Source organism: Poromitra crassiceps (genome assembly GCF_964638095.1).
Source record: "Poromitra crassiceps genome assembly, chromosome: 29".
Classification (NCBI taxonomy): domain Eukaryota; kingdom Metazoa; phylum Chordata; class Actinopteri; order Beryciformes; family Melamphaidae; genus Poromitra; species Poromitra crassiceps.
Window position 1 is genome coordinate 7,734,236 of NC_139641.1, and position 12,005 is coordinate 7,746,240.

The 12,005-nt window shown below is 41.1% G+C and overlaps 1 protein-coding gene and 1 pseudogene across 2 annotated transcripts in view; both read left to right on the plus strand.

Annotated features, from left to right (window-relative positions):
• LOC310800031 (phosphoinositide 3-kinase regulatory subunit 4-like) overlaps positions 1–6,355 on the plus strand; it is a gene marked incomplete at its 3' end in the record, with an annotated part of 46,230 nt that extends 39,875 nt beyond the window's left edge. Inside the window, exons 14-15 of the mRNA XM_083662626.1 lie at positions 3,010–3,211; positions 6,282–6,355. Coding sequence (XP_083518752.1) covers positions 3,010–3,211; positions 6,282–6,355 — 276 coding nt within the window. The remainder of the gene's footprint in view (positions 1–3,009; positions 3,212–6,281) is intronic.
• A 5,011-nt stretch (positions 6,356–11,366) lies between these two features.
• The window catches only part of LOC310800032 (ectonucleoside triphosphate diphosphohydrolase 3-like), a 146,044-nt pseudogene continuing 145,405 nt past the window's right edge, over positions 11,367–12,005 (plus strand). Inside the window, exon 1 of the transcript in view lies at positions 11,367–11,501. The product of the transcript in view is annotated as an ectonucleoside triphosphate diphosphohydrolase 3-like (transcript). The remainder of the gene's footprint in view (positions 11,502–12,005) is intronic.

The window sequence follows — 12,005 nt, forward strand, 5'->3', positions numbered from 1 at the left end:
TAGTTAGAAAAGTTACACATTAGCATTAACCCTAGCATTTAGTTTCCACATTCCAATGATTCCTTTCCAACACCACAAGCATGTTCATGTACACACGACCGAAGTTGGAGGAACAACTTGCCAACTCGGAAAATCGGGCCATCTGAGGAGCACCTGAATGCAGCATTACTGCAGACAGCCATGTTGTTTTGATTAATGCTGTTGTGTTGGCTCATCAGTGTGTGTGTGTGTGTGTGTGTGTGTGTGTGTGTGTGTGTGTGTGTGTGTGTGTGTGTGTGTGTGTGTGTGTGTGTGTGTGTGTGTGTGTAGCAGTGAAGCTGGATCTCATTACAGCTTCATGCTTCATTTCACTCAGATCAGATGTTGTAGTCATGTTTGAAAAGTGACCAAGGGGCTGAAAAATTAAGCCAATGTGGAAGTGCCTTGAACCTGCATTCTTTCTAATGACCAGCAGGGCTGGCTGCAAAAAGAAGTCCAATTTGGATAGAAGTCAATGGGGAAAACGACCCTACTTCTCACTTGCTTTATGACCTCAGTAAATCTCAATCACTAGTTTCAAGTCTTCTTCAATACAGCACAATGTTCATTTTGTCAATTATGGTCCCGTTTTGAGTCAAATAGACGATAAGCAGACTATGTTTTGGGGCGTGATTGACAAGTCGCCTTTCCAGTGATCGCGCAGCTCACCGATCTGGGACCAATAGCAGGCAGTAGCTAGCTTCTGGACCATATATAGATATAGATATTTTTATTCAAGTGTCATGCACACAGGGTGCCCAGCCCGCATGGGCTTATAAGACACTAAAGACAACAATCTTGCATGGTGTGTAAACAATTTAACACAAACATACAGTATGTATGCATATATATACATACACACACACACACAGTGTGTATGCATATATAAACATATACACACTGGATACATATACACAAACGTACACATTATAGAACTCAAATCAAATATACAGCATATTTTTTCTCTTTTCCCAGGCTTTAGAAATGAAATTGGCTACATGGAATGCTCCCTTTCTAAAACATAATTCAAATTTTTTGTAATCATCGAAATAAAAAAAATCATTATATAGCAAGCTCATTTTCTCGAAAAGCACATGTCTAAATTCATCATACAGAGGACAGAAGAACATAAAATGAATTTCATTTTCAATCTGTTCTAGATCACAGAACAGGCAAAAGTCTCTGTTCCTCAGGTACACCGGTAAACCTACCTGTCTCTATGGCAAGAGGCAAGGTACCTGAGCGTAGCTGGGCACAGAGAGATCTTTGTGTTTTGGATAGATTTTGTTCCACATATTTTTCTACTTCACAAGTATTTTTTATAAGACAATAAGTTCTTAATTTAGGCTTATTCCATATTTCTATAGTCCATTTTTCTTTATGTAATTGGAAGAAAGCTTTTTTTAATTTCTTGAATATTGCAACGTAGTCTATTGTGAAATATGAATGACAAATCAGAAATAGAAAATAAGGATTTCACCTCACTGGCCCAGGGAGATAGTTTTGATGTTTCCCAATTGAAAATCTTTCTCGTCAGACCAAACATGGCAACAATCAAAATGCCAAACTCAAGGCTTCCAGACAAGAGTCCACAAACCAATGAGTGACATCACGGTGGCTACATCCATATGAAAGTGACTCATATCTGACATCACTATATTATACTACATTTGGCACATAGCTTTTTTATTATTTCTCAGGAAAAACCACACTTGGGCCAAAACATTGTGCAAGCAAATGAGAAACAACTTGACTTTTACTGCCACACATGACTGTCAGATCCATCACGTCTGTCCTCCTGTCACCACCGTCCTCCCTTCAACCAGAACCTTGTGTTTGAAGGGTTGAGTCAGAGCCAGTCACCCAGGCCAATCTGTCTCCTCTCTGCTGCAGGCAGTGCTGCAAAGTAACTACAGTCAATGCATTTACTCAAGTACTGTACTCCAATACAATTTAGAGGTACCTGCGCTTTACTTGAGTATTTCCATGTTATGCTACTTTGTACATCTACTAACTCCACTACATTTCAGAGGGACATTTTGTCCTTTTTACTCCACTACATTATTATTTTTTTTAATTTTCAAAACGTAAAACAGAAACAACAACAAAAGGCTCAGACAGAGAAAGAAAAAACAAACGGTTCACATTCCAATACTACAGCTTGGCACTACCAGCCACGTAAGGTCCCCATGTGCCTGCAAGGGATGTGCGTGGGATCTAGGGATGTTCATCAATTATCGAAAATCGATAATCGATCGTTAAGGATTGGAATCGATCCTGTGGCATTTGGATCGATTTTTTAATTATTAAAAAAAAAAAAAAAAAAAAAAAAAAATTTTTTTTTTGGACTAGGTTTGGGTGGAATTCGTTCCTCCTCGCCCCACTCCATTGCACAGCCGACTAACGTGAGGTGGAGCTTCATATAGTCTCTAGTTTTCTGGCTGGGCATGGGCCTTTGTGCCAACAAAACTGTTTTAAACATGAGAAATTCACACCGGCATGCGCTGGGGACAGCAGTGTTGAAGAGGAGACACATTGAAATAAAGAGTTCATTGAGGAGAACACGTTGTCTTTCGTATTTTCTGCCATAGGCATTCATTTTGTTAAAAAAAAAAAAAAAAAATATTGAAAATTTTCTAAGTATTAATAAAATCGATAATCGATAATTGATCGTTAATTCTCACCGATTATCGATTTTGGAAAATTTTCAAAATGAACATCCCTAGTGGGATCCCACGCAAAGGGTCCATGAGAAGTCAGTTATGCGAGTCACGTACCGCTATTAACCTCATCCAAATAGGCCAGAAACGGGTCCCAGATAACCAAGAACTTCCCAAGAGAATTTGTCGCGTGGCCTATTTCATGCAGTGTCTCTATACTTTTGTACTTTGACTTGAGTAAGGGTTTGAATGCAGGACTTTGAACAGAGTATTTCTACACGTTGGTCTTTGCTCATGTTACTGAGGTGCTGTGTTCTGTGTGTGTGTTCAGGGGATGAGTGAGCCGGAGGAGGACAAGCTGCTGGCTCTCAGAGACTTCATGCTGAAGAGCAACAAGGCGCGGGCCAGCATGGGAGAGCCCAGCCACCTGGGCCCAGAGGCCCACAGTGGCCTGATCGACCTGGCCACGCTGGGCATCACCGGCTGCCAGGTGGACCTGGTCAAGCCCAAGGCCGAGCTCGACGACAAGAGAGGTGAGAGGGTTACTTTTATTTTTTTTATTTTTTTTATTTAACCTTTATTTAACCAGATAAGACAGGGATGTCAGAGATACGGCCCGCGAGATGTTTTGGAATATAAAAAAAAATATATATATATATATATATATATATATATATATATACCGTATATATATATATATATATATATATATATTATTATTAAATTCACACGCCATTATCATGAACTACGTGTGGCTAATAAGCAAGCTAAGAGTTAATAACCTGCACTACAAGGAAGTATGTCAGTAGGTCATCAGGGGCCGGTTGCACCAACTGGTCTTACACTGGTCTTAAGCTAAGTTGGTCGTAACTTTACGACCTAACAGCTACGCCGGTTGCACCAAGACGGCTTAAGCCTTATTTTCACTACGCCCAGGCGTAAGAGTTATGCCTGGTCAGGAGGAGGCGTAGAGCCTGCCTGTAACAGAGATCTCCCCGGAGACCTTTTTGACCGTCATCGTCGTAACACAGCCAGTTCTCCGTCTTTGAAAGCACGATGTTAGATTATAACTAACTAGTTGTGTGGCTTAGCCTTCCCAAATGTTGCCGTTAATTTTTTTAGAATTTAATACATAGAATTGGGAACGTTACATTCAATTTCAATCAGACTGCCTGACACTAATCGCCGCCGCCATTTTCCCCAGGGGCTTCTACAGGAGGAGGGGGTGGGAGGAGGGAGGGTGTAGTGACGCACATACAGTAGTGGGTGACGGCGCGAGGCACATTTGTGGGCCAATCAGGGGGCATTCCCCGACAATTCACATGAACGCGCATTGCTACGACCAGCATAGTTAAGACCAGACGTAAGCCGTGTTGGTGCAACAGGCGTAAATCCACTCTAAAGACTGGTCTTAACTAAGACCGACGTAGGAGTTACGACCAGGCATAGTTAAGACCACTTGGTGCAACCGGCCCCAGGTGTAAACAAAGCCGCCATGATGCCACGCTGGAATTGAATCGCGCATTCGGCTACCTACCAAAAAACAAAGGAATCAACAAGATGCTGTCGAAAAAGAGAAAGGTTGACACGGAATGCAGGCAGTTTCAAGAGAAATGGAAAGAGCAGTATTTATTTTGTGAAGTAAATGGGTAAATGAGTCGAATTGATTTTAGTAAAAAAAAAAAAAATCCGGCCCCCATGAGGTCTCAGTTGAACAAATCCGGCCCTCTACCTAATATGAGTCTGACACCCCTGAGATAAGACATTTGAGATACAAGATCTCTTTTGCGAATGTGATCTGGCCAAGAAGGCAGCAGTTGCAAGCCAAGTTACAATCAACATAATTACAGTACATATAAAGGAAACATAAAAACAGGGCTATAGAGCAGTTCAAAAAGCAAGGACAACCAAATACATCATAAAATACCACATCCAAGGGTAATAAATAACACAGGATCAAGAACATAAAAACATATGGCCTAAAAACAAAATTTACAGGCCGAGAAAGGCAAAGTAAAACTAGACATTACTGCAGGAGCAGCTTGCAGTAAGAACTTCAGATAGAGCATGTTTAAAACTGGACAGAGGAATGGAACGTTTTAAACGGGACTGCAGGTCGTTTCACGACCAGGGACCAAAGTAGGAGAGACTCTTTTTTCCAGATTCAGTTTGCATATTTGGCACTTTGAATTTCAATTACTTAAGTATTAACACTTTGTTACATTACACCACTGCTAATTAGGCTGTTTGCTGTACAGCTATGCCCCCCTGTGTTCGAAGGGCCAAGTAGTTGGGTCGGCTCGAGTTCCTGGACAAGACCGGTTTTGGCCCAGACCAAACCAGTGGAAAGGGGTCATGAACTCTGGAACTTCGTGTTCAAGCACCAGAGTTGGCATGGACCTCAGTGGAAAAGGGGGCTCATATTTTCACCGAAAAACAATGCTGATTTATTTTGCACACTATCTCACACATATCCCAAAAACTGTAAACAGGTTTGCAGACAGTTTGACAGTTATTGAGAGTTGATTTGCGTTCAGTTGATGATGTCGGTGATGTCATATCGGAAGACTTGTAATTAATACAACCCAAATGATTCAGTGGTTTCTGATGACATCACTAGTCATGTTTCCATTACCCTCATAAATGCGCAAAATCTAAATATCGCAATAGAAATTGGCTAATGGAAACACGTAAATTTCGAAAAACCTCCCAAATATCGCAAAACGTGCGCTCTCATTAGGTGGTTTTTCAGACGTGTCGATATAGCAGTTTATCGCAAAAGTGTAATGGAAACAGTTTTTTCGCATTAGCACGTCATGTGACCCATTCTGCTTTGGAAAAGCAGCGAAAAATGAGGAAGAAACGGTTCGATAAGCCGTGGCAAAACCTCCGCAGCAATGGAAAACTTTGAAGCAACGCTAGCAGAAAGACGAGTGTTATGCAAAATATATATAAAATAGATCATGTTTAATGGCAGAAATCGGTCCATGGTGACAGGCTGCCTGTGTGCGCGCATTTGGCACAGCGCGAGATAAGGGGATGGCAAGCACACACCGGTGCGGTGCGTGCTCCTGACTGAAGTGAATACAGTGACTGTGAGTAATACATTACACACGTTTCAGGTGCAGTGTTATAATTATAATAGCTACACAACATTGTGATTATTGACCAAATCAGCCTTTTCCCCCCTCCATCTCTAAATCGGACCAGTTGTAGGCTATTAGGCTATTAGGCTTTTTTCCTCTGCCTGTCGCGCTCACTGCATTCACCGCAGCCAGCAACATTTTGCGACTCATTTTATTTTGAATTGATAATCAGGCTTGTTTATATGCGTTGTAACTTCATGTTGTGATTTGCATTGACCATTGGTTGGATTTGAGCATGCAGGGGACGGGATATGGGGCAGATCCACTGTGGCAGGCAGCTGCTGGTAGGCTAATGGGAATTGCGTTCAGGTGTGCGCTCCGTCAGACGGTACCAAACTCAACTTCAATGGAAACGCCTACAAGTCGCAATTGTACATTGTCGAAGTTGTAGAAATATCGCAATTATTTTGCGAAAAACTGTAATGGAAACACAGCTATTGACACCCTGTGTTTTTAGCTGAAATCTTCACTGTATGCAAGGGAGTGGGGCTGCTGGAGATAAGAAATGAAGCAATGAACGCTATCTGCTGACCAATGGGATTCCATCTTCACATCACAAATCCTCACTCTGTGCAAGACACTGCCGAGTGCAGGTTTCCCAAACTTCACTCTGTGCAAGACACTGCCTAGTGCAATGTAGGGTGCAGGGTGCAGGGTTTCCCCAACTTTTTAGACCAAGTACCACTATTTAGCAAACCAGATTTCCCAGGGACCACTTCCATTGCAGATACAAACCCCCTCCCCCCCCCCATGAAATAAAATTATCTGGTTTAATCATGCAATAGCATCAGAAAGTCTAAATACGACATAAGGCTACTATTTCAAAACGGGGACAGACAGACAGACAGACAGACAGACAGACAGACAGACACGCCCCCCCCCACACACACACACACTAAGTGAAAAAGAGGACCCCTTTGAAAATGTCTTTTCCCTCCCTGCAATTCATTTAGCCTAAATTTGGAGCGTTCTTTAGCCACCTTCCTGATCAGCTAGCATGACGGAGTTGGTACAAATCAATGCCTTGGGTCTTCTAGTTTCATAGGATACCAGCAATTTCACTCTGGCTTTAACACTGAGGCCGCTACAGCCTCTGAAATAAAAACGTCAAAATCCGTGATATTGATATAAAATCAGTGATATTTCCGAAAATCGGCCCGAGCCTACTCCTCAGGGTTTATGTGTGTCAAAAGAAATGCAATGAACTAGCAGACCACCAGCACAGTTTGGGAAACACTCGTGCAATTTAACCCATTGATACCTGATGCAGCATTTGTGTGTGTATCCCTTTAAGACCGCGAACCGCGTGACGCGGTCTTAAAGGGATACACACACAAATGAGGGATATACACGCAAATGCTGCATCAGCTATCAATGGGTTAAGGTGGTTCATAGAGCCCACTAACTTTGTGAGGCAGTTGGATTTGCGTGAGATCATGAGATCACAATCACACAACCTTGATATCACCCTTGCGACAAATGCAACAACATTGATGCTACCCTTATATCCACATGTACTGGCTGGGCCCTCAATTACAAAACTTCTGGAGAGACGTCATAACCAGTGTTGGGGGTAACTCATTACAAAAGTAACATATTACATGTAATATATTACTTTTAGCAGTAACTCAGTAATATAACTTCTTACCTATAGGATTTCAGTAATATTATACCAGTTACTTTGTCAAGTAACTTAAGTTACAAATTGAGTTACTTTTTTTATTTTTATCAAAGCACCATCAAATAATCAAACTGTGTGTTTTTACGCAAATAACCACTATAGATGACAATAACAAAGGAAAATAATAACATTTAGAATTTAGGATTGTTTACACTGACTTCAAGGCGGTTGAACTTATTTTTCGGGATGTTCCGGGGCCGCCATATCATTCTGCTGCTGCTGTTATTTTGGTAAAAGTAATCCAAAAAAGTATTGTAATAAGTAACGAGTTACTCTACACGGACAGTAATATTGTAAAGTAACTTATTACTTTCAAATTAAAGTAACTAGTAATATGTAATATATTACACTTTGAAAGTAACTTGCCCAACACTGGTTATAACCTATCCAATATCTTAAAGCAGAATCTAGACCCGGACCCTCGATAGCTGTTTGGCATTATACTGAAGATGATCCTCATCTGATATAGAGCTCTGCATGGTTGCCTTTGCCTCACTCTTGGCCAGACGCGCAGTCATGCTCAAGTGGAAGGATGCTGCCCCGCCCACACAAAAAATGTCCTGCCTTAAAATGGAGATTGTATACACATCTCAATCAGTGGCTCTGGGCAGAAATCAAGATCTAGGGAACCTTTTTAACATAGTTTCATAACACCGAATGACATAGTGTGACATGCATTCTCTAGCCCCGCCCTTGACACGAAAGATAGCACCTGACTTCATGGAATCTTTCATTTTATTTCTTAGATACTGAAGATACCCATCAGATTTTGAAAAGAAAGAAAGGAAGCATTGAAGCACGTTTCCTTAGCATTTAGAGCAGAGGTTCTCAAATGTTTTTCAGCCAAGGACCCCTTACAAGATAAAAAATATACCGGGGACCCCCTCATTCTGATTTGTGATTTTGGGCTAAGCTTAATTGTTTCCACGGTAACGTGCTTGACTTTTAATTTGATAGTTTTTTTTATTAGAATGTAATCCATGAACCATTTTAGATTTAAAGCATAAACTATTTTCGTTGAACTATGAAGATTTTGCAAAAAAAACCAATATATATATTTTCTTTATTACATTACATTTACATTACGTCATTTAGCAGACGCTTTTGTTTTGTCCAAAGCGACTTACAATATCACAATTTGTCAACAGTACAGAAAACCACTATGCAACACAATCAATGACAGCCAAGATATTTTGATAGACTAGCACCATGTAGGAAGTAGTTTGAGAAGGAATAAGTAACATGTAGCATTAAAAAAAAAAAAAAAAAAAAAAAATTGCCTGAAAACTTTTTGCGGACCCCCTGGCAAAGTGCCACGGACCCCTGGGGGTCCGCGGACCCCCATTTGAGAACCACTGATTTAGAGAATTCGACAAACTCTTATCATGGCTGCCACTGAGGTCCAGGTCACCTTCCGCAGCAAAAATAAAAACGAATTGACCGCAGTTTTTGAGCCCTACCCCTCCCTCCATGATATGTCACTTTAAAGGACTTTTTACTTTGCACTTCATCATGAGAGATTGTTTTTTGTGTGGCTTTGTCTTCTACTATAGGACGAATCAGTGTGACGTCACAACCACCCAGAAATGCGGAACCCCGCAGCAGTTAACTAGTATGAGTTGTGCCAAACAAACGTTAATATCTCAAAAACTATGCAGCACATCGCTTATATTTTGACATTATGAGTGAGAGCAGACATAGCTGAAGAGTTTGATGTATAATATATGCATGTCGTGTTAAAGTTGTGTGAACTGTCGCAGTTTTTAAAATGTAAACAGCTCACACTCAAGGCTAGCTCCATAGGGTCCCATTGCCGTTTCCACCCAGTGACGTCGTTTGTTTACCAAAATGCTGATCAGCTGACCCCTCATATAGAGCTCAACAGTGACCGCCCACTTTTCCCCCCATTCAAAATAAAAAATCTAATTTTTTATTCCCCTACCAACCCCCCATGCTGACTCAGATTACATTTTAAAAACTGTGACAGTTCACACAACTTTAACACCACATGCATATATTATACATCAAACTCTTGAGCTATACTTCTGCTCTCAAAATAGAAGCGATGTGATGTATAGTCTTTGAGGTATTAACGTTTGTTTGGCACAAGTCATACTAATAACTGCCGCGGGGTTCCTCATTTCCGGGTGGCAAGTGACGTCACGCTGATTCGTCCTATGTGACCGATGCGCTACTTGCACTAAGTCAAATTCCTCGTTTGTAATCCAATTACTGTGGCTATTAAAATTAGGGGTGTCAAAAATAATCGATTATAAGATGCATCGCGATGTGGACGTGCACGATTCTGCATCGATTCACAAATATCAAAAATCGATTATTAAAAAAAATATATATATAATCAAATTAAATATAATGGAAGTACATGCAGTTGTTTATTTTAATTATGGATCATAATACAATGCAATTCCAAATGCACTTTTATTTTAAAAGTAGCCACACAGTGAGAAAAAAGAAAGTGAGAAAAAATAAATCATGTATTGCGGAAAAAAGTGATGCATCGATTTAAGATGCATCGAGATGCATCGAGATGCATCGATAATCGTAATAGAATCGAATCGTAGCTCTCTGAATCGTAATCAAATCGAATCGTGAGGCCAGTGAAGATTCACAGCCCTAATTAAAATGAATCTTGAATCTTGAAACCACATTTTTGGAGCAGCTTGCTTCCTTAATGTGGTGTATTTCCTGTTGAAACAGGATATTGGGACATGACAGAACGCAGCGAAGGATTCTTCAAAAGTATAAACCAATGGGATGTTAGGTGGGAGGGGCAGATGGGCAGAATTGTAAATCTGTGATTGATTGGTTGGCTGTGGAAAAAGTAATGTGATATAAACATGGGGAAAAAACACTTTTTTTTTGCAGAAATTGTCAAATGGGTGTATTAGACATAAGAAGAAGTAGAATTTTTCATTTTAAAACTCACTTTCTTAGAAGAATCTTAACACCGTGGGTGACCTCATGGCATTATCTTTGTTTGGGTAGACAATAACATTACATACCACTAACTTGCCTCCCTGTGCTAAAACCAGAGTACTCCCAGTAAATAGCCACTCTGCGTTTTGATAAGTGCTATTATTGCTCATCTCGCCATATAGAATTCTTCATCATCACTTTTGGGACACACACACACACACATACACACACACACACACACACACACACACACACACACAGGGCCGTAGCCAGGGATTTCGGGCCCCATGAAAGGATATCACATTGGGCCCACAGATGCCACCGTCCGAAGGGTGGCGGCGGAAAATGTTGGCCATTTGAAGGCCAATTTAGAGGAATATCTCATTTTAAATCAGAGAGTTCCCCAAACTTTTGAGTAGCCAGTCAGATTGAAAAGGTAGCCGGCTCATGTTCGCGGCGTTTGTTCCAGTGGTCCTTTTCCCAATTAATAAACAAACCTCAAATATGTATCCATTAGTGTGACAATCTCCCTGCAGGGCTTGACATTTGCTTTTTTGGCCACCTGCCAATATGGCTGCTAGAAGTTACCAGCCAATTAGAATTTCCACTAGCCAAAATGTTTTTCTTGAAATAAACCAGAATATGAGTGTGTTAATTTAAGCATAAGTGACATACAGAATGACATGAACATTTGGACACTTATTCAGCGGCTATCTTGTATGTTGGGTTCAGGTGCACTGTAAAAAAAGGGGGAAAAAATGGGGGGGGGGGGGGGTGCCCTGTCAGTCAAGGGCCCATGGAATCGTCCACACTTTACCCCCCCTGGCTACGGCCCTGACACACACACACACACACACACACACACACACACACACTCCTTTTCTCACTTCTCTTTTGATCCATCTCTCCCCCTCTCAGGACATCATGGCCTCCAAGCGGGAGCGGGGCTGCAGGTGTCGCACGGCGGCCGTGCTGCTGCTCCTCCTGGCCAGCATCGCTGCCATCATCACTGTGGCCGTCATCCAGGAAAGCTGGAAATCTCACTATTACACAGAAGAGGTGAGCAGCACTATGCACACACACACACACACACACACACACACACACACACACACACACACACACATAGACCAGTGGTTCTCAAAGTGGGGTCTGAGCAGGCCCGGTTTTACAGGGGTGCAAAAGCACGCATTGCACCCTTAATTTAATTGTCTGCATGCTCAGTTGAAAAGATAAATAATAATAATAATAATAATAAATGCTGCAGCTGCACACTTACTGTTTAAACTTGAATTATAATTGTTGTTTTTCTTTGTTCTTTGATGTGAATTTATGGCTTTTTGGCACCTATATGTAACCTTTTAAGGTTGAGATAATTGTATTATCATTATAGGGTCCAAATATTTCAGTAAAGCACTTGAAACACTTGAAATATTCTTGCTTGGCTGATATCATTCTACTTGAAATGATGGTAAAATGCATTATTTTTTTGTAAAATAACATGTCAAATTTTCCGGGATGCATCCCTAGTCATCTTGTTCTGGAACCGGCCCTGGGTCTGAG